Source organism: Nuphar pumila, chromosome 8, assembly GCF_984573655.1.
Source record: "Nuphar pumila chromosome 8, dmNupPumi1.hap1.1, whole genome shotgun sequence".
Lineage (NCBI taxonomy): Eukaryota > Viridiplantae > Streptophyta > Magnoliopsida > Nymphaeales > Nymphaeaceae > Nuphar > Nuphar pumila.
In genome coordinates, this window is record NC_143256.1 from 5447779 (window position 1) to 5470581 (window position 22803).

General features: G+C 38.3%; 1 protein-coding gene across 1 annotated transcript in view; it reads right to left on the reverse strand.

The window, feature by feature from the left end:
* Window positions 1–17724, reverse strand: part of CPSF160 (cleavage and polyadenylation specificity factor 160) — a 233504-nt gene extending 215780 nt beyond the window's left edge. Inside the window, exons 1-3 of the mRNA XM_090015979.1 lie at window positions 17266–17724; window positions 13367–13513; window positions 8118–8271 (exon numbers count right to left, since the gene is read on the reverse strand). Coding sequence (XP_089872105.1) covers window positions 8118–8271; window positions 13367–13513; window positions 17266–17606 — 642 coding nt within the window. The 5' untranslated portion in view covers window positions 17607–17724. The remainder of the gene's footprint in view (window positions 1–8117; window positions 8272–13366; window positions 13514–17265) is intronic.
* Between the last annotated feature and the right edge of the window lie 5079 nt (window positions 17725–22803).

A 22803-nucleotide genomic window follows, 5' to 3' on the forward strand; every position in this document is an offset into this window, starting at 1 on the left:
ATGTGGAAAGCATAGGAGAAGTGTGAGGGAATCGAGGTTCTCATCAAGTTTTGGAGGTGTGGAGTATCGTGCTTCCGAAACGAGCTTCCCACCTATCAAAAAGCTTCCGGTAACTTTGGTTGTTTCCCATGCATGAGCATACCTGAAGTGAATATGGTTTGCATGTACACAACTGCAGGAGTGTGCAGATATTTTAAATTGAACTGGTTCATGAATGAAAGTATGCATTTGCCATGGTGACATGATGTGAATACATTCATTAGAATGATGTGAATATTGAAAGGCCTGCGATATGAAAATAATGCATTGGCATGTTCTTTAAGATTTTTGCATATGAATGTATAGATGATCAAAATGGATCATCATAGGATGTGGAAGCCTTGAGCCGGTGTTCTCCTTACTTTACTTGTTTATGCATTGCGAAAATCTCATCTGATATTGTGATTCTAATTTCATTGTTCTGATTGATGCCATAGGTGGACCATGAAGAGCTTCGCATGTGGATGTGCGAACTTATGTTATTAATTCTGCATGTTGAATTGCAAATTAAAGAAAATGAATTAATGACAAGATAAAAGAAATTAAAGGACAGTGTAATCTACGTTTCCTTGATGTCTCTTCTATAGTGTGGAAATCTTCGACATTGCGGTTTTGGAAAACCGTGAGGGTACTAAAACTCTGTGTGCGTTGTTATTGCCCCTGAACCCGATATTGAGGTTCTTCTCCTAACAACGGTTTTAGGAAGAATCTGTCACTTTGCCTGGGGGTGGTGTGTAGACACAGTTGTTGTTTTGGTATGCCAAGAAAGTGATACTTATGGATTTGGATGTCCCTGGTATCCCCGATATTAGATTTGGATGTCTAATGTTCCGAAGGTTATTTCGGTCGAGAGCTAAGTTTGAAACTCAGTAATAAAATACAAATTGTATGCTAAGCTACCCTGAGAACCTAACTTGACCTCAGGGATTTTACTCGTTTGAAGTATCCGCGGGCAAGAGTAATTAAAAAGAAAAACTTAAATTGTATGCATTTAATAGGGACATGCATATGAAAAAAAAAACTTTGACTAAAGATAATAATGTGTGTTCATACATGTGCATTGAAATCATGCATATTCCTGTGATGCATTAGATCATGAATATTTACTTGTTCTCTTAATTGTGATATATTGGTGAATGCATGATGGTTGTTCCCTAATGCATGTTAAATATCTTTATTGCTTAATTTGTGGTCTCTTTTGGTTATTAAATTATTCACTCATGCTTAATAATTTTTCTTTATTGCATGAATGATTGAGTTGTGAATTTGTCATAATTGCATCTTTTTAAAATATTGCATGAATCTTATTTATATTATTTTACTTATTTGTTTCATTAGAGGGATTCGTAAACAAAAATTTTTGAATTCTAACACCCCTACTTTTGTATTTTTCGCAGCCTCAGATGCCCAGTGAGGCGACTTGCTTTGAGAGGAGATACGAGGGGACTACAAGATTGCTTGGCAGATGCTTTTGGACAGTGTGGCTCTTCTTTTTGCTTTATTTACATTCTATTTGCTTATATCTCAGACTCTTTGCATTTTAATAAATAAAGTTGAGTTGGGTTTGGTTTGAAAGATAAGTATAAGATCCCTTGTAGTGGTGGTTGTTTTTAACTGTAAGGGCCACGGGTTTCTGAAAATGTTTCCATACTTGGAAAAAAAATGCCACTTTTTCATGGGTACGAATTGAGGTCGTTACATTTTGTGAGTCAGTCTACCACCACAAGTATGGATAATTTTACATTCACTATTAGAAGCTCATCTATGAAGTCCATTTACATATCTTCACATACTTGTCTAGGACTAGGCAAGGGTTAGGGTACCTGGTAGGGGATGAGGTTTCATACTTGGTGCCTTGGCACAGTTGGCATTCTTCACCATACTCTTTGTATCTCACTTCATTCCTTCCCATATGAAGTCCCTTCTATGCTTGAAATACCTTTGGTTGTGGTTATTTAATCTATTGTCTTTTAAATTGGTTTATGATGAGTACTTGATTATTGCTCTCATAATAATTTCAATGTTTTTCTATAAATAATTATTTGAAATTTCTTTGTTGTATAGTCTATATATTGTATTTTTATCTCTTTTTTTTTGTGCTAGACCACCCTCTCTGCATATACTTGCATTATACTATAGTAATTATTTATTTTTATTTGGTATTTGTAAAACTTGATTTCTTTTTACCATAAATTGGTTCTATTTAAAACTAAGTTGTTGAGTTGGGATATCCTTTTCTTGTTGTAGTTGTGTCATTTTTATGACAATAAAGAGATATATGAGAGGAGAGAGAACTGTTATGATGTTTGATACATTGGTTACCAAAACTAAAGAAGCTTCTTAAGATTGAGGGCCTAAGGAGCATAATATCAAAGTCCTAGAAAGTGGAACAGATCTTCATAATGACCTAAATCTACCCATAGCTCAGGTAAAAAACTCTATTACTTCTTGTCAATGTGTTTCTTACACAGCCACCTCTAAAGCCTAGAGAGTATTTGTAGCAAATTCTAAGTTTACTCCTATTCCTAAGAATATAGAAGAGACCATAAGGCATCCAAAATGGAGGCTATGGATGAAGAGATAAAAGCATTAATAACGAACAACAAATATGAGGTCACATATTTACCACAAAGGAGAAAACTAGTTTGGTGTAAATGGTTCACACTCTTAAGTATACAACAGATAGATCCACCGAAAGGCAAGGCTTGTGGCAAAGAGCATATCCAAACTTGTGGTATAGAATCTATAGATTATCAAGAGACTTTTGCTCCGGTGGCTAAGTTGACATCTATCCAAATGCTTATAACTCTTGCATCTTAGGAACTTGATGTGAAGAATGCATATCTTCAAGATAATCAAAGTGAAGAGATTTATGTGACCTTTTGCACCTAGTTTCTACTTATCAATTGAAGACAGCTAAGTTTGCAATTTGAAAACTATATTAAGTTGAAACAATTACCAAGAACTTGGTTTTAAAGGTTTAACACAGCCATCACTTACTTTGGTTGCAAGAGAAGTACAAGTGACCATACTCCCTTTATAAAGAGATGAAAAAAAGTATCTACCATAATTGTTTATGCTCATAATATTGCAATTACAAGCGATGATGAAGAAATACAAAGACTGAAGAGACACATGAAGTGTTTGACATCAAAGACCATGATCCATTACGCTACTTCTTGGATATAAAAGTATTGAGATCAAAGAAAAGCATACTCTTGTCACAAAGAAAGCATGTAATAGACTTGATGAAGCAGGAATGTTAGGATGTAAAGCTATTGACACTATGGAGAAAAATCATATATGAAGACTATGTAAAGATCATAAAATTTTGGATGCAAAAAGAGGTCAAAGACTTGGTGGTAAGCCAATATATTTGACCATTACTCTACCTGATGTTGCATATATTACAAGTGTGATAACCCATCAGCTTAATTGAATAATGGTGTACCATATTTTTGATACCGGAAGCTGAATCCAAGAAAGAGAATTCTTTATGTTGATCATGGCCATTTTAGTACACTGCAAAGGAACAACAGATGATAGAAAATCTACCTCTGAACATTGTGCATTGATTGGAGGGTACTTAGTTACCTAGAAGGTCAATTGTTGAGGTGTAATATTGATACGATATGGCTCGGGTTAAGAGGCTAGGCTCAATGGACTTAGGGTAGGTAGGTCAAGTTCTGTTTGGTTCTGACAGACTTAGAAAGAAATTTGGTTCTCTCAAACGGATCCACACAAAAATATGAAATTTGAAAGGCAGGCTCTAGTAACGTGGAACTAGATCTTGACCAAAATTCAGGTCTAAACTCCACTGGGTTGAGGAGATATAGGCTTTGGAAGTGACGACATGTTTTGAAGGAATTCGGGACTGTGTTTTGGCTCTGGTAGGATTGAATAGAAAATTAATTCCTCTCTAATGGGTTATCAAAAACTCATGAAATTTTAGTGGTAGATAGAAGACACATGGAAGAGTCTACAGTTAAAATTTCAGCCTCAGATTCCACATGGTTTGAGAGATATGACTTGCGCAAATCTGACAAAATTTTGTTGTTAATATCAAACAGAATTTGACCGGGTTTGGGCTATTGTGGGTTAGGCTTTGTTATGGGGTGATTCCTTGGCTTGGGACGAGTAGGTCTGGATCTCTAGACTGCTTGGGTTCAGTTGGTGAAGGTATTATAAGACCATGGAGTTGAAGAGAAGATAGAAGAAACAGAGAAGGGGAAAAGGAGATAAAGAGAGAGATGTGTGATAAAGAGAAGAGCACGTTGGAGAGAAAGAGAGATAGTGATTGAGAGCTTAGATGAGGGACTTGATATCATTCAAATAATATACCCCAAAAAGGGGGATTACATGCCTTTATATAGAGGGGAAGAGACCTCCAGCAGCTCCTTCATCTTCCAAGACTCATAAACAGCTATTCAAAATTAGACAAGGCCTTTCTTAGTATTTTCTACTTTTAGGTCTCCCAAACTTAGACTAGGCTTAGTCTAGCATTTTTCACTTTTAGTTCTTCTAGATTCCTCCATCTCCTTCACTTTGGACAACTCAAGGAGAGAGAGAGAGAGAGATTGAGCTGGGAATGACATCAGCATGGTGTCATCCTTCTCCTAGGTGGCATCCCATTGGGTCTCCAATTAGAAGGTCTAGACCCAGTCCGTATCAAATATAGAGCTATCGCACATGGTATATATAACGGCTTAGCATTGACATCCTTGCTCATATACTTGGAAATTGAGGTCAAGGCTCCTATCCCTCTTTTGAATCTGAATACTGCCTTCCAAAAAGCCTTATGGAAATTCTGTTACTAATAATTGAACACCATTATATGTGAATTTGGCATGCATTTCCCTACTCCACTCCTTAAAATCTTCATACCACTCAAGGAATTGAACTAATAACATAAAACCAATATTTTTAACTATTATGAATGAAGATAATATGATGTATTTTCAAAGAATCAACTGGGTTACAAATATGGAACTCCTTACTGCCTCAGCAAATAGAATAGGATCCAAAACTTCTATTATTGCTATCTATTCATCCCCTTATCTTTTAGCCTCTTTTCTTTTATATTCCCTTTTTGGATTTAAAGAAATAAGAAAGAAAAGAAGCAACTTTGCTGGCAATTATAAATTTTCTTTATTTGGTCAGAAGAGGTCCTGGTTTTTCTTGTATCAGTTTAGATATCATGGAATACAAACTGAGAAGAAACGCCAGGCTCATTAAGAAAGAGATACAGGAAGGTCCCACAAGCATATGCAATTTAATTGAGCATGAAAGCCAAATGAATCAAAAGATCCATGATCAGTTCACGAAAAGATCGTGGAAGTTGTGGAATTAATGGGGAGATCATTTACATGACAACAAAGTTGCCATTTAAATAGCATAGGACCATATGTATCATGAGAAAACAAAGCACGTAGAGATGGATTGTCATTTCATTAGGAAAAGATTGAAGCAAAGTTATGTCATGTTCATACACATCTTCAGATAGCAGCTGTTTTGTCAAGCAGGGTGCTAGAGAGTATTCCCATGCCATATTTTGTAGTATTAGGTATTTGGTCCCTTTTTAACAAAAAGTGTATAGTCTTGGTTCTTTCTTTACAAGGGGATCTTTGTCTCCACCCATGTTTTACATATAAGATGTATACACATGCTGAGTTAAGGAATAGAGTACTATCATGCCCTAAGATGTCTTCCCCTTTCCTCTCTATCTTCTTCTCCACTTCCCTCTTTGTCTCTTCTATCATCTACTCGTTCTTCCTATCTTTGCTTGTATTTGTTTGTAGTGAGCAGGTTCATGCAGCATCTTAAGGTGAGAAAAATACACTTCTGCACCAATGTGTTATCCATAGAATACGTTCAATGCACATCAAGTTACAAAGCACATCATGCCCATATAATGTTATTATCATGATCTATTCAGTACCTACGTGGCCTTGCAATAAACCTAGCAAACATTAGAGGTTATATACCATATAGCAGAGAACACATAATACCTCTAGTCTTCAACCTACAAAGTAACGCTAGGCCTGATTATGCAATTATCATTTAGTACCTGACAGGCCTTGGGTTGTCAATCAAATGTAAAAGCAGTCTATTGAAAAATGATCAAATGTGATCTATATTGCACAAAAGAGACCCCTCTTAGTAGACAATATCTGAATCATGTCTCTTGAGGCATGCTCTGTAGCTATGTCACAGGGACTCGGCAAACCGGGTGCCACACCCACGTCGACGCGACGCGGGTGCGCGTGCAGCACCCGGTGCTGTCAACCAGACCCTGTGTGCACTAACTGCACCCAGGGTCATTTGTGTCGAATTTTTATATTTTAAAAAAAAGAAACTGCCTGATAAAATATGTTGTATGCTGCGGAGGGAAGGATTAGGGCAAAATTTTTTTGCCCTAATCCTCCTTTCCACTCCTCCTGAAGCCGACGCCGATCGATCTCCGCCAGACCCCGACACCGCCGCAGACCGCTCCGTCGGACCTCTCCTCCTTAGGTACGATCTCTCCTCTCTGACTCCCTTTGCTCTCCTCTCCGACTCCCTCTGCTCTCCTCTTCGACCCCTCCCCTGCACAAAGAGGGAGGACAGGGAGCACCATGGAAGTTACTCAGAAAGGAGCAGGGTTCACAGTGGCTTCGGCAGGCAGCAGGTGCGGATGATTCTCGAGCAGGAACAATATCAGAAGGAGGCTGGCCGCGCAGCACCGGCAGGTGCTGCCGTGGAGGTGCTTAGGAGGGTGTCGGCGGGTGACGCCGGTGCAGGGGTGGTAAAGTCGAGGACAATGGCACCTGGTGGGTGTTACCATCAACAGGGAGGGAGTCTGATGACCCCTTCCGTGAAATAAAAAGAAGAAACGGGAGGATAAAGGGTCGACCCCCTCTCTATTGAGAGAGAGAGAAATAGGAGAGAGGTCTCGTATGAGATATGAAACAGTGAGGTGAGGGGCTTACATAGGGGTGAGTAGGGGTAATTTATTAAATGAAAGGAGTAAATGGGGGTAATTGAGTATTTTTGAGAATAAGAGAGATATGAGATAGTGATGGGATGGGGTAGGTAGGGTTATGATAACATGTATTAATTAGATTGGGTTGGATTTAGATTCATACCTAATTTCTTATCTAGATCTGAAACTCCAAATGGATAAAACCCCACACCCAATCCAATCTGATTTGGATTTCCTCTAGGTTCAAACCTAATCGGGTTTTGATCTGGATTGGGTCCCCCAATGGATCTGATCCAGATATCATTTTTAAATCCCCATATACCTTACCATTGGATTTGGATCCTTATCCAGATCTAAATGATTCACACCCAAATAAAAAAAAACAATAAGCTCTTGTATTCTGAAAAGGGTCTATCCTAATGGATCTGATCTGAATACCATTTTTAAAACCCCAGATATAATAATTTATTCCCTCGATACTTTTGTTTTCTCTGCAGAAAATTTTCCCAATTGCCATTTAAATAATACAATTAAATAACAGTTGTTGATTATCCTAATTTCACCAGCGTAGACTAATTTTTGAATGATAATTTCCTCAGTATTTAATTTAAAATAACCCAAAAATACATGAAAACTCTCTAAATATTACACCTTTAATTTAAAAATCTTTTTAAAACGGCTCGAGCTAGGCCGACTATGCCGAAAAGAACACTCAGCTTGACTTGAGATGAACACCTTTAATTTAAAAACCTTTTTAAAAGTTTTAAAATTTATGTAAAATCTTTCTTTATAAAAGAGGGGAACGGCAATATTGGAACCCACGCTCGGCCCCTCCCTTGCCAACAGGGAGCGCAGGGAGGGGGCTCGACCCCTCCCCTACACAAATTATATATATAATTTGCTGCACCCCCGCACCCAAGTTTTTTGAAAGTGCTGCACCCCCGCACCCGCACCCATGTGACATAGCTCTGTAGTAAATGCATCATCAATGTATAAATCTACTTACATGACCAGAGACAATGACATCCACTATAGTATGCAATTAAATAATCTTTTCTTAATACTGTCACAAGACAGTTGTAAAACACACAAACCACAAATGAAAAATAAATATTACCTGAGCAGCTTTGAGCATGACCATCTGAGAATCATACAAAAGAACACCTCCACATCTTCCCAATGGATCAACATGAACCATAGGACCCCTTGCGAATATTTCACGCCCTCGTTTGAGGTGTTGCCATTCAGGACCCTCAAAACAGTGCATGGAGCTGCAGAAATGACATTGCAAAACAAATAAGTAGCCACTATGAAAATGTCCTACTATTGTACTAGCACAATATGCATAGTAATAGCAGTCGTCAATAATTCCAAAGCTTGCAAAGTAAAAACAGTTCATGTAAGCAAAGATGCTTTCCTTCATATGCCCTAAGACATTAATTTTATAATTTTCTCTTTTTTTTAACCATGCAAACAGACATTCAGTGAAATAAGAAAGAAACGTAAGGCAAATAACAGTAGATAAATGAACGTAAGGCATGAATGGAAGAAGAAGTGAACAAGAAGCCAGCACAATCAATGGAATAAAGTTCCCACTACATTTATGCTATTTCTGCTGGACCTAATCTTCCTATCAGAGCACATATTTACATGGTTGAGTTATTATTGTTAAGGCCCAAGACAGTTTCTTAACACTTTTTTAAGATCCTTTTGTCCCTTTGTCTCCAAATAAACCATCATGTCATAAACACACCATTTCCAGGCATTATTGTTCCTTTCCATGTGTTCTCACCCACATCTCCAATACAATCCGTCAACATCTCATGTTTAGGTTACGGCCAAATCCTCCAGCAAGAGCAAAGAGAAAAACTCTCTAAAATAGCAAGTCCAAACTGTGTCATATAATACACCTGCCACTCTGTATCTCTGTGTTAACTAGAATCTCATAAATAACCATCCAAACAAATGATTCCCTCCAAGTGATGGTACACGTCAAGTACATATTTTCAGTAGCAGTTTTGCTAATGTCTCTGCTGCTCCAAGCATCCGCACTGATGGAAAGGAATCTTTCTTTTGCATTTTCCAAGGTGTGTCTTCTTCCAGGTTGGGTTGTTCGATTTCAATATTAAGGAAGTCTAATCTTTGACATTATTATCATTCATTATCACTTTTAAAGAATGTCCGAATCACTACCTAATTTTATGCACTTGTTGATAAAAAAACTAAATCCCACAACGATTTGAATGAAACCTATTTGTTTTACCTGGTAGCTTGTGCTACCCTATACTGACGCCCAAAGCATTAGGGCTTGTTTTGTTCCTTGATAAATGGCTTTGCTTGCAGATTGTGGATTAGTTCATTCTATGTCACTTAAGGCCCAATAGACAGAAAATGCACAGGGTTGTCTTTCTTGTGCACCTCCCCCTTTCCCATCCCAAAAGAAAGTTATTGACCTCTTTATGATATTCTGTGTGCAGGAAGAAACCAGCTATATCGATGAGGACTACACTTGACAGGCTTGTCAAGTGGTCTAAGTGTGAGTGAGCAGAGAAAGGAAGAAACCTTACCAAAGTCAATTGATGTCTCTCCTGATCACATTCAAGGAAGACTATGAGTGAAAATTTTCATATGGAGCTTGGCATCTTAGAGGTATTTCCTCTAGTCATCTTGAAGTGGTAAAGAGAATGCTCAGATATATTAAAGGATACGGAATTGATGGGCCAGTATACATTGTGTCCAAAAATGCCTCTTTGGGACCTATACAGTTTTTGAGTTTCCAGATGTTGATTGAGCTAGAGATGCAACCACTCAAAGAACCGTTTCAATATATTATGTGTATCTCATGCAACAATTGGGCTCATGTAGTGGTAAAAAACAAAAAGATTACAAGATCTAGCATGGAAGAAAAATATAGATCCATGGCAAACACTATTGCTAAAATTTTCTGGTTAAGATGTCTTATTAGTTATTACCACTCTTGGTCAACAAATAATTCGGTCTGTTTTATATTGCGATAACAAGAGTGTAATTGTCATATCCATCAATCAAGTTTAGCATAATATTCAAGTTGATCAGGCCTGAACGCAAACTGAATGAAACATAGGTCCAAACCCAGGACTCATTTAGTTGAATCAGACCTGAGTCAATGACCATGTCTGATTTAATCAAATCAGATCCGAGCCAAGACCTAGGTCTAATTCGAACCGAATCAGACCTAGGCCGTGAGACTTTGGTCTGAAACCGGGTCACATTTAGTTGAATCAGGTTTTGTCTGAACCAAACCAGGTCAAAACCCAGGTCTAATTCATGTTAAACCAAACCAAACACCAGTTCCTGCAGGCCAGGTGTTAAAGCCATAAAACGAGAGAGAGAGAGAGAGAGGGGCAAGGAGGAAGAAGATGAGGAGAAGGGGTGGGGAAGAGAGAGAGAGAGAGGAGGTGTGCAGCAAAGAGGCGAAGCGCAGCAAGGAGAAGGAGAGTTGAGGGTGTGGGGCCAAAAACGTACTCTAACCCCCTTGTAACCTATAATTTCTAAATCTTCACAAAGTTTGGACAAAAATGGACTCTGTTAGTGTTGATCGAATCCTCTTTTGGACATTCTAGGCATAGTTGGGAAACCTGGCGAGTTGACTCGGGAATCAGGCAAGTCGACCCGGATCGGACCGCAATTGGGTCGCCAATTCAGGACCACTGATCTGCATGCCACTTATGTGTCTTTTGTCATGCATTTAGTGGTTTTAATGCATAATGCTTATAAAAGGATAATTTTTATAAATAATCATATATTTTAAAATCATAAATATCAACAATTATGTATAGTTGAATACTTATAGTTATATAGCTTAGTCAATGATGATATGTGCTAAATTTAGTAATTATACAGTTTGGAGTTTGATTTTTTCTGTCTTAACACTAAAAAATTCATGTCCTAACTCGTCTTGGTTACCGAGTCAACCGCTGACTAGCGAGTCAAGGGTCAGGGGATTCGGATCAAAGTCACGAGTTTGAGAACTATGATTCTAAGGTTAGAGTGGGGAGTTGCCGGCACCCAATCTGATGGAACCTGAGTCCTGCCTCATCGGGTGACACAACCGCACTAGCATCAAGTCATGTCGACACAGGTGCGGCAGCTCCTAACACAAGTCTATATTACATACAAGAAGAACAAGTAGCCAGTTTGTTTGCTAAAGAAGTTTCTACTCATTAATATTGGCAGTTAAAGAACAAGTTGTTCATGGTTTTGCACCATGAATGGTTTAAGGGAGACTGTTATACGTATCATGTTCAAATACTTTTGTGCGACAATCATGTAATACTCATATAAAGTCAACGCCATGCATGTCTGATATTTTTATGCAAATAGGGGCATTGCTGATATTTTACTACATTATAAATGAAAGAATTGCCAAGCTAGTCTAGGCCCATTCATATCCTTAGTCTTTTTCTGCCACCCCCTCATCTCTACTTTCTTCTTCTTTTCTCTCTCACTCTCTCTTCCTTCAAGTGTCCCGTGGTTTAACGAAATTTGCATTAGCCAATTGAACAGCACATCAATTCCATCATGCTTGAATGGTAGTGTTAACTCCAAGGACCAAAACACCACTACATAATGCAAGTAAGCAAGTGAATGCAAGAACCTCAATCCATGTCAAGAAATAAAGGCTTGACATTTTTTGAAGATTAGAATAAATATCTAAAAATTTCTCCAAAAAAACTGAAAAAAAAAAAAAAAGAAAAGTGTGTAGCAATGCACTGATAGCTTGACTGTTAGATACTTCCAAAGTCATTATTGCAGCAGTCATAATGTTTAACAGTAATGGGGAGACAAGTTCCTCTTTTTTGGCCCACTACATTGCTTGAAGAAGCTCCTAAACTACTCATTGACAGTAATTTCCACTTAAGTCAATCATATGCATGCCCCAATCCAAAACTGTCCAGATTGGCAAAAATCCACTTTAGCCAATACACCACCTACCACTATCAAATGCCTTTCCATAGGTCATCTCAAGCACAAATACTTCAAGCTTATTGGACTGAATGTGGTGCATGGCATCGTGAGCGAAGATGTTGCAACCCACACAAGCACTTAAAGACCAGCAGCGCAAATTGGTCCGTAGCAAAGAAGAGAGCGCTTTTGAGCCCTACAGCAACACAACTGAGAAGCCCTTGTAAATGATTTTCCTATACAAGGTTGGTTTGAACATAATTACATTACCCGAAAACCCACCCTTGGGAATTATATGTATTTGTTAATACCATCAGAGCCTGCCATACTTTTCTAGAAATCATCAAAAACTTTCATGATGTGACTGTAACATGAGCCCCAATAATTATGAAAGAAACATTTTGAAGGCCATCAGGTACCAGGCTTTATCAGAGTTCTCTCTTGAAAGCAAGTTAGCTACTGCATTTTGCTTCAAAAAGTGAATATAGGGATAAAATCATAAATAGTGTCCAGAATACCATTATCCTAATGTTCACCCAACACCACTAGAAACTATCAAGTTTTCATGCATGGTGAACTGCGGTTGTTGGACCAAGTGTAAATGACCCTACTCGGATGTATATCCATGAGATCGTATTTGCCAACAATACCACTAAGCTTGTTCAAGTGCTCATCCTCCAGCTTGAGCAGAAAAGTCATCCAAAGTAGGGAAAGGAGCATTCCAGTTCACATCAGACTTAGTCAAAAGAAAGTGCAGTGGCCCCTTTAATATGTAATAAAAAAATAAGAAAAGGAAAAAGGAAACTTGGTCAAATTTTGAAGAAAGAAAAACCTGTCCCTAGCATCGAGCAAGATTTTGGCTTTGACAAAGAGAGCATCCCCTTTTTTTTTCAAATACAAAATGGCAGAGAATAAGATTATGGTTGTTCACGTTACCCATCAGTACTCAGTATTACAACTTTGAGCTCAACAATTTTCTTACTCATCTTACCTTCATAAACAAGAAGAAATCTTCAATTATACAATGTTCAAACCCTACATTATGAGGTATTTCCTCCCTCCCAAATAACAAAAGTCAAACCTTTGAACTAAACCAATGCTTACCAATTATGAGATTCAGGAGCTTCTCCATTCTTTAAAATTTCACTCAACATCAAGCATTTTACCCTGGAATGTCCCTGGCTTGATGGATTTTACAAGGTTATTTGATTCTATGTTTTTGTTAAACTGAAGAAGAAAATATAAACGCACAAAAATGAAAATTCATTTTAACTATCCATTGTGTGTTTAAAACATCTTTAAGCAAAAAATTTCAATGCTTCTACACCATACTATATCAAAGAAAAAATGATTCTACTTCATAACAAATGGAAATGCAGAAAACTACAACTTGAGGAAAAAAAATAAACTTTCTGCCTATACCTTGTACGAAGCCCATGGATTGAATCATCATACTCTAGCACCGAAATTTTTGCATCTTGAAATGCAACAATTATGGAATCTCTTCTCCTATGTCCACCATCATTTCCAAGCGACAGAATTGCCATACTTATCACGTTACCATGCAATCTAGAGAACATTTTTAAGAAGGAAAAAAATGGAGTTAGCAATCCTAAACATTGTATTAATTCTCCAGCATATCCATAAATCTAATTGGTGAGGGAGCAAAAAAAAACTCAAGTTTGATAAAGTATACTCAGCACGGTAGAAGATACAGCTTGACTGAAATATGTCATCAAATATATACTTTCTGAACAACAATTTCCCGATTGGTTTCTATTGATGATAGAATCTTGAAAAGGAGGTTAGCGAGATCATATTATTTGCAAATTTTTACTTTCAGTAGAGTAAGCCATTACGCTATAGATAAGGAAAATGACTTCTTTCTCGTTGTTGAGAATAGGTGGTTCTTTGTTTTAAGTTCTTTTATATTAGAGGTTTTCTGAAATTTTGTCCTCATAAGGACTTAGATGTAATTTCTCTTTTGTGCCTCTCTCTATTTAATATAGAGAGAAGCCATAATCAATTAAGTTAACGAGTTCTATTGTGCAGCCGTCTCTCTCTCTCTCTCTCTCTCTCTCTCTCTCTCTCTCTCTCTCTCTCTCTCTCTCTCTCTCTCTCTCTCTCTCTATATATATATATATATATATATATATATATATATATATATATCTTTACACCCACAGGTGGCTGTACATCCCATCTTATTCTACATGGTATCAGAGCCCTCGATCTTGGGAGCGTGATCAACAGGGACTGATTTTCATCAACGAGGAGCAACAACCCTACGACTTCTTAAAATCAAGTTTGGTGGTGGTTGATTGGGGAAGATCTGATAACAGATCTGGGATGTTACCCAGATCTGTCGTCAGATCTAAGGAGAAGATCTAGATCTGTTCTCCTCATCTGGATCTCCTGCTGCGACCTAGTCTTGCCGAGTCCTGTTTCTGCTATGACGTGATTTTTTTTTGGTTCGTGAGTTGTCAAGGTGTATTCCTGATGTTTGGGAGCAACAAAAATCTTCTTTTTCCTATGTTGCCGTGATTGTTGAGTTCTTGTCGAGGTGTGTTCCTGCTCTTTGGGAGCAGCAGAAAAAAAAATTTTTGTTGCCGTGATTGTTGAGTTCTCGCCTGTGCTGATTGCGTGTGATCAGAATTCTGCCGTGAATGCAGCTTTCTTTTATGTGTTGATTGCTTGTGATACATACTGGAATATGTACCCTCCTTACCGAACCAAACTTCATCCTCTTCCAGATTTAATAATCCTCCATTGGTATATGTGCGTAGAGCTCCACTTCCGCAAGAGCCTTCATCTTCTTCTTCTCCTGAGGTAAGTTCTACTGACAATAGTGATCTTCAGGATGATGATAGCAGGCCTATTGCTCTACGAAAGGGGACAAGACAATGTACCTTATATCCCATATCTCATTTTGTCTCCCATGCCAGAATTGGAAATCAGATGAAGTCTTTTATTTCAGCCTTGTCTGCTGAAACCATTCATCTGAACTATCAACAGGCAGCACTTGATAATCGCTGGAAGCTGGCTATGCAAGAAGAAATGACAGCTTTGGTATCTCAGCATACCTGGGATCTAGTTGATTCCCCAGCAGATGTTGACATTGTTGGATGTAAATGGGTATATACAATAAAGTACAAATCTGGTGGTTCTATTGAAAGGTACAAGGCCAGATTAGTTGCGAAAGGGTATACTCAGACACATGAAATTGACTTCTTTGAAACTTTTTCTCCTGTTGCACGGATGGGTACCATCCGTCTTGTTCTCTCAGTAGTTGTTCAGCATAGTTGGAGCTTGTGCCAATTAGATGTGAAAAATGCATTTCTATATGGGGATCTATCTGAGACCGTTTACATGCAACAACCTCCAGGCTTCGAGGTTGAGGGGGAGTGTCAGAAGGTGTGTAGATTGAGAAAAGCGATTTATGGCTTAAAACAAAGTCCTCGTGCATGGTTTCAAAAGTTGTTTGAAGTAATGTCAAGCTTTGGCTTTAATAGATCAGCAGCAGATCATACTCTTTTTATAAAGAAAACTAGCTCTAGCATAGTTGTTATGGTGGTATATGTGGATGACATCATTCTTACAGGAGATGATGTGAAAGCTATTGAAGCCACAAAGGCTCATCTTCAAAAACACTTTGTTACAAAAGACCTTGGTTCACTCAGGTATTTTCTGGGTATAGAAGTTGCTAGGAGCCGTGAAGGGATGGTTCTGTCTCAACGGAAGTATGTTCTTGACTTATTAAAGGAAACAGGCATGTTGGGAGCTAAACCAGCAAATATTCTCATGGACCATAAAGTTCAGTTGTTTGAAGAAGGGTCAAAACCAGTTGATAGCAAAAGCTATCGCTCCCTAGTAGGAAAGTTATTATATGTAACTGTGACCAGGCCGGATATTGCTTTAGCAGTAAGCAAAGTTAGCCAGTTTATGGACAAACCAACTGAGGTACACTGGAATGCAACCATAATGATTCTCAGATATCTAAAATCATCTCCTGGAAAAGGGCTATTGTTCAGAAAAAGGTGGAACTCTGGAGATAGTAGCCTATTCTGATGCTGACTATGCTGGATCTGTAGTAGATAGAAAATCTACCACAGGATTATGTGTGTTTTTGGGAGACAACTTGATTTCATGGAGAAGTAAGAAACAAAATGTGGTTTCCAGGTCAAGTGCAGAATCAGAATATCGAGCTATGGCCCAAACAGTTATTGAATTAATGTGGGTGTGCACTGTTCTTCATGATCTCCAGGTGAAGGTTCCCTCTCCAATGACCATGATGTGCGATAACAAAGCGGCAACATATATAGCAAACAATCATGTCTTTCATGAGAGAACAAAGCACATTGAGGTTGATTGCCACTATGTAAGAGATATGATTAAGCTGGTCATATCACTACCAAATATCTAAAGTCGGAAGACCAAGTTGCAGATATGTTTACAAAGCCTCTTGCTAGGCCAAATTTTTCAAAATGTTGTGACAGGCTGAGCATGATTGATATCTATGCTCCAGCTTGAGGGGGAGTGTTGAGAATAGGTGGTTCTTTGTTTTAAGTTCTTTTATATTAGAGGTTTTCTGAAATTTTGTCCTCATAAGGACTTAGATGTAATTTCTCTTTTGTGCCTCTCTCTATTTAATATAGAGAGAAACCCTAATCAATTAAGTTAACGAGTTCTATTGTGCAGCTCTCTCTCTCTCTCTCTCTCTCTCTCTCTCTCTCTCTCTCTCTCTCTATATATATATATATATATATATATATATATATATACACCCACAGGTGGCTGTACATCCCATCTTATTCTACACTAGTGTTTACCATTTATTTTTTCTGATCAAACAAAGAAAATCCAGTAGAAACTGAGGACAAATATATTTCTATTTCTAAACCATCCTTACAACATACAAACACAGTTTGTTTTTTACTCCTGGTTTGAACGTCATCTTTTTCCCTTCTTCTTGGTGGCAGGCAAATTCTCATTTTTAACTGCCAAAAAATTATCAACAAATTTAAAACCTCATTTCAGCTGTTAGTTTGTCATAAATGTAGAAGCACCCCATAAGATTTTTCTATCCCCCTGTTTCAGAAACATATGATCAAGCATCGACCGAAGGTCAAGGCGTGCACCAAAAATTAATCAGATTATGTAGCTTTATTGAAATGAAAGTTGGATATCATGCGAGCCCATGATAACCATCAAGTCGACCAAATTGCGATCTTTGCATATATATATATATAATAAATTTACGACCTTGGACAAGTTCGTGGAGATGAGATAGGGAATCAAAAACGAAGGATGCGCGGGCCTACCTGTAATGACAAATGAGTTCCAACCAGGCGCCAGAGATTCCGTCCATTATGCCGCCACGCTTAGACTCCGCGGAATCTCCAGCGGGGCGAGGTGCTCGGTTGTCTTCCTCCTGCACCCTAACCGCGTAAAGCTCGAGCACGTTCCCGGCCGTCAAGACGAGGTCGGGGATTGGGCTGGCAGCTCTCCTTGGTGCCGGCTGCGGCCACTCGGAGTCAGGATCTTCGCTGTGGACCGGAGCGATGGGCGCCACGGAGTCGGAGAAGGGGCGGGTGATGAAGCCGGAGGCACAGTGCTCCACTCCGGTGGCGCAATGCATCATCTTGAGGGCCGCGAAACTCATCGTTTCCGGGGTCGTCTGGATGCCCACGAGAGACGGAAGTGAGGGGAAAGGAAACCCTAGCAGCAGCAGAAGGTGGAAGTGCCCAAATTCTGAGTGAGGGAACGAACTCGCGCCAACGATAATCAGATGGAGCTTTTGAAACGCGCTGATTAGTACTTTGGTCTCTAGGGTGCCCCACGCAAACCCCGCCTTAAGCCCTCACAGATAGAAGACCACTGGACCGGGCTGAGAATGACCAGGATCCAGACCCGATTTCACTCATATAGCAGCTTGAGGCAGGTATGTATCCTCCACCTATGAACGAACACAGGGCCTCTGATATACGCTTTGTTTACTTGGTTTAGTGTGGAAGCTCTTGTTGGGGGGCTGCATCAAGTTTTCAGTGCTTGTACATTAAGGTGCAGTTTGATACGCTGTCCGTGCCCGTTTCCTCACGCAAGTCCACGAGCCCACGCATTACTGGTGCATCACGCAAATGGCAAAACACCATCCCAGACCGCGAATACGGGAAACGATGAGTGAATCGTAAGCAGGGAAGTGAGTTTTACAATGTAGGGTGAAGCGGGAAGCGGAATTCGTCTTTGAAGCTATTCTGAAAGTGTGTGAGAAGGGAACAAGGAAATATGAATGAAACGAGGGGGAAATGAGGGGCGGAAAAAAATAAATGATAACATGAAAACCACAGAAAAAGGGGGAAAGTGAAGGGGAAACTAGGGGAAAGCTAGTGAGAAATGAAAAGAAAGTAAGAGGGGAGCCATTTGAGGAGCAAGTGGGAAGCGAGCTTCCCCGCGCTTTCTCCTTTTGGAGGAAGTGTAGCGCTTCCTGTTTCAGAAGCGTGCTTTCCCCTCTACAGAGGTCCTTCCGGTAACTATGGGACGGACACCGCTAGACGTACAAGAAAAAAAAATAACGGTGCTAGACAAGGCGGGACAGCACATCCTGTCCTGTTCATGGATAGTAAAGGACAATATGCATTATCCTGTTTATGCGCGTCCATGATTCAAACGCCCCTTAAAGGGGGCTTTGATTGAAAGACAAGTCTGTACAAGGACACCTTGTCCTATCCTATTATATCTACTGGCTGCCCTAGACAAGCACGCTGGACACCACTAAAATGTGGGAGGGTGGTGTGTGTTCTCACCCGAAGACGGCTGTTAGCCACAGTGCGTGTTTGGGGGTCTCAATGAGTGCCACGTATATAAGCACATGGGGCTCGTATTCCCATGTGTGTCGGCATCATTTAGCATCAGAGTCTGGTGCGGTTGCAAAGACTTAAGTACCCTTTTCTATTATTCTCGACATAAAACGACGGTTGGAGAAAATGTTAAAAATGTCCTCCATTCAAAAGAATGAAAATGATGGTTCGAGAAAAGGACAAAAATGTCTTCCATCGAGAAAGTTGAAGATGATGTTAACTCTTCAAAGTCCAAATGTTTCATTTTTGCCCTAAGGAGTAAACTTTTGCACCATTTGTTGTAACGGGAACTCCCTTTGACGATGCAAACTTTGCCATCGAAGTATATGCAATGTATCGCAAATTGCGGTTATAGTAACATACTATCGATTTATAAGATATTGTTTTGTTTGTTAGTATCAATTTGTAAGCTATTATGCTGAATTTTTTTATCGATTTGAAATATATTTTATGATATGTATATCGATTTGTAAGATATTATGTGTTTTGTAGTGTCGATTTGTAAGCTATTATGCTGAATTATTGTATCGATTTGTAATATATTATGCGATATGTATATCGATTTGTAAGATATTATATGTTTTCTAGTATCGATTTGTAAGATATTTGTAGAAATACTTTTAAAACATGTGCATGCAGAAATACATTGTTATGCGCTTGTGGCGGCGATTTTCGTATTCAAATAGTTGTTCAATTAGCGATTTTTATTGAAATCGTTTCACAACATCGTACATATAATTAAATCGCTATCATCAACGCACATATACGACAAATCGTTTCTTTTTTTGGCATGATAAGTAACAACTTGATGCATAGTATAAGCCAATAACAAATCGTTGTTGCTTTTATACTGTGATTCATTCAATTGTTTCTTTGACTTGCTTAACCTTATTGGTATCTGTTGTTATATGCATCTTGAATAAATCGTAGTAAATGTATGTGTTTGCCAACGCAAATTAATATCTTGCTTATAACAGTGGTGAGCTTATCATCTGGTTGTAATGAAGATGATCTATTTCAATCATTTGAAAGATATGGAGAAGTGAACATCTGTACTAATGACGCACCTGAAGAAGATAACATGTGCACTAATGATGCACATGATAACAAGTGTGTAGGCATTGGATTCACTCTTCACTTGAATATTCCAGTAGAAGAAATGCAGTTCGATAATGAGGTAGACAATCGTGACAGTACACTTGATAGAGGTGCATGTACTAGGAATGTACATGATAGTACACCTGACTCTGTTCCTGTAGAAGGAATGCAGTTTAATAATGAGAATGTTGCATATAAATTTTACAATGATTATGCCTTAAAATTTGGCTTAAGTGTTAGAAAGTTTTATTGGTCAAAAAATACACAGGGTGTCGTTGTGAGAAAGACATATGTTTGTTCTAAGGAAGGTTAAGTGAAAATCCAGCAATGAGCATGTCAGAATCAAGATGTGGATGTCCAGCGAGAATGGTGTTAAGAAGACTTTCGAATGAGAAATATATAGTTCATACTTTAATCAGTGATCATAACTAAGATTTAGCAGCTTCATTTATGACTCCTATGTTAAGGTCACATCGTAAAGTAATTGAAGTGCATGTTGCAATTGCTGAAATAGTTGATAGCGTCGGCATTACGCCAAGGAAGACATACAATTTGTGCATGCACATAGATGGTGGTCACGAGAATGTGTCATTCATACCTATAAATTTAAGAAACCACTTGAGAAGGAAGATGACAAATAACATGAAGAATAGAGAAATATGTTCTTTGGTTGATTACTTAGAGAAGAAATCAAACATTGAAACTGGTTTCTTTAGTGCAATGCAACTGGATGGTGATGGATATGTTGTGAATAATTTTTTGGCAGGTTCAAAGTCAAGAGTAGATTATAAATGCTTCAATGATGTACTTATTTTTAATACGATAATGAAGATTAATACTGAATTGTGATCATTTGCGCAGTTTGTCAGAGTGAACCATCACTGACACAGTTGTATATTAGGCGACATTTTTTTGTATAACCAGACCAAGGAAAGCTTTGAGTGGTTGTTTAGAGTATTTACACAGGCAATGAATGAGAAGCAACCTAAAGTTGTACTTACATATGGTGATCACGCAATTGCGATTGCAGTGTCTCATGTGTAGCTAGATGCACATCATCGCCCGTGTTTGTGGCATATCTTTCAAAATGTAGTAAAGAACATAGGACACATATTTAATCAGAAGACAGGGTTTGGCAAAAAGTTTACTAGGTGTGTATTTGAGATCATAGACGAGATCACCTTTATGTTTGATTGGGAAGAAATGATTTAGATATACGACCTTGAAGACTGTCTGTGGTTACAAAACTTATATGCAGAAAAAAAAAATTGGCATTGGCATATGGAAGACAATACTTTTGTGCAGGTATGATAAGCACACAAAGAGTGGAATCTATGCATGCCACACTAAAGAAAACCATGTATTCATGTTTAATAATGTTTCGCTTCATGAAATAATATAAATTATTTATAGACGATCTTAGACAAAATGAGCTTGAACAAGATGTAAAATGCTTCAATATATCGATATGTCGTTATTTATCTATGTGAACGATATCGATATATAATATAGTGATTTACTCATAACGTTTTGCAACTGTTAATTGAATTTGTACTTTACCAAGACTACATATCGTGTCGATGCCTGTACACGTGCGTAAAACCCTGCAAAATATAAAACCCTAATATAGATCTCTATATAAAACCCTACTTGACAGACTCGACCCGTTGTCCTTGTCTAAAACCCTAATCTATTTTACCTTTCTTCCTCTTTCTTTTCTGCGGCAGCGCAACTTCTTCTTATTCTTCTTTTTTCTCCTTTGCCTTCTTCTTATTCTTCTTCTTTCTTGTATTTTTTTTTCTTCTTTGTTCTTTTGTGTTCCTTCTACCTGTGCTTGATATACAGGGGGGGTGATGCAGATGTCCATCTATTTGATCTATTCCTACTGTCGGACCCTATATTGTTCACAAACCATACTTGACAGTTGAAAAAATATCTGCCTAATCTTCGATATACTTCATGACAAATATGTAGGATGAGTGATCTATCGTGTAGCCCCTCAGCTCATTCAAGAGAATGGTTTCTGACCTTTGAAGCTTATTGCCAAGAGTGCACCAATGCTAGAGTCTTTAAGAATTGGCCTCAGTCTGAGGAAAATGGTACAGTGGGCTGCCATTACTAACGAGCTTGTTTGCTTACAGAGTATGTATCCTAAGTATAGAAGGACGCGACGATGAATGATACAGATGTTTTGGTGATCTCTTCTGTAAAAATTTGAGTCTCTAAAAGATAGATATGTGTTCAACGGAATTGTCCTCTCATAGATATTGTAACTAAATACTAATAATTTTTCTATATGAATGTGGTTGTAAATCATGTAAATCATGTGAATTTATAGTTACGAAGTTACAGCATGAATGATATGTCTTTGTTCGTATTTGGGAATGAAATTGATTTGTATTTAAGAATTTAACTCATTTTGTATCATTGAAGTAAAACCCAAAATCCTTAAACCCTCAACCCCAATCGCCCGTAAAAGCGATTAGGAAATTTCTTTGACATAGACATTTTTCGTAAAACCAAATTGTGATAGCACGTAGCCTTCATACGTCATTGTATAAATCATGATGGTACTTATGGTTCACTTAGACAAAGCTCATTGTCTTAAAGATAGACTTCATTGTGTAAAACATAAAGGTATAACGATTTACATAATGACGTCTATGTCGGTCATAACTGGATAAAAATCGCTCTGTGCATGAGTAGCAATTGTGGTACAAGTGCACTCTCAATGCTTGTGCAACTCGTGATCGTTGTTTATGAATGTTTGTGCAAATCGTTTAAGCATTATATAAATGCTTGTTCGATTTTAATTTACGAAGGCCGGTCATTACAACTATTTGTTCAGTGACATTTATGTGCTACACTAATTAAAATAATTTTATACACTTATAGAAAGTCATG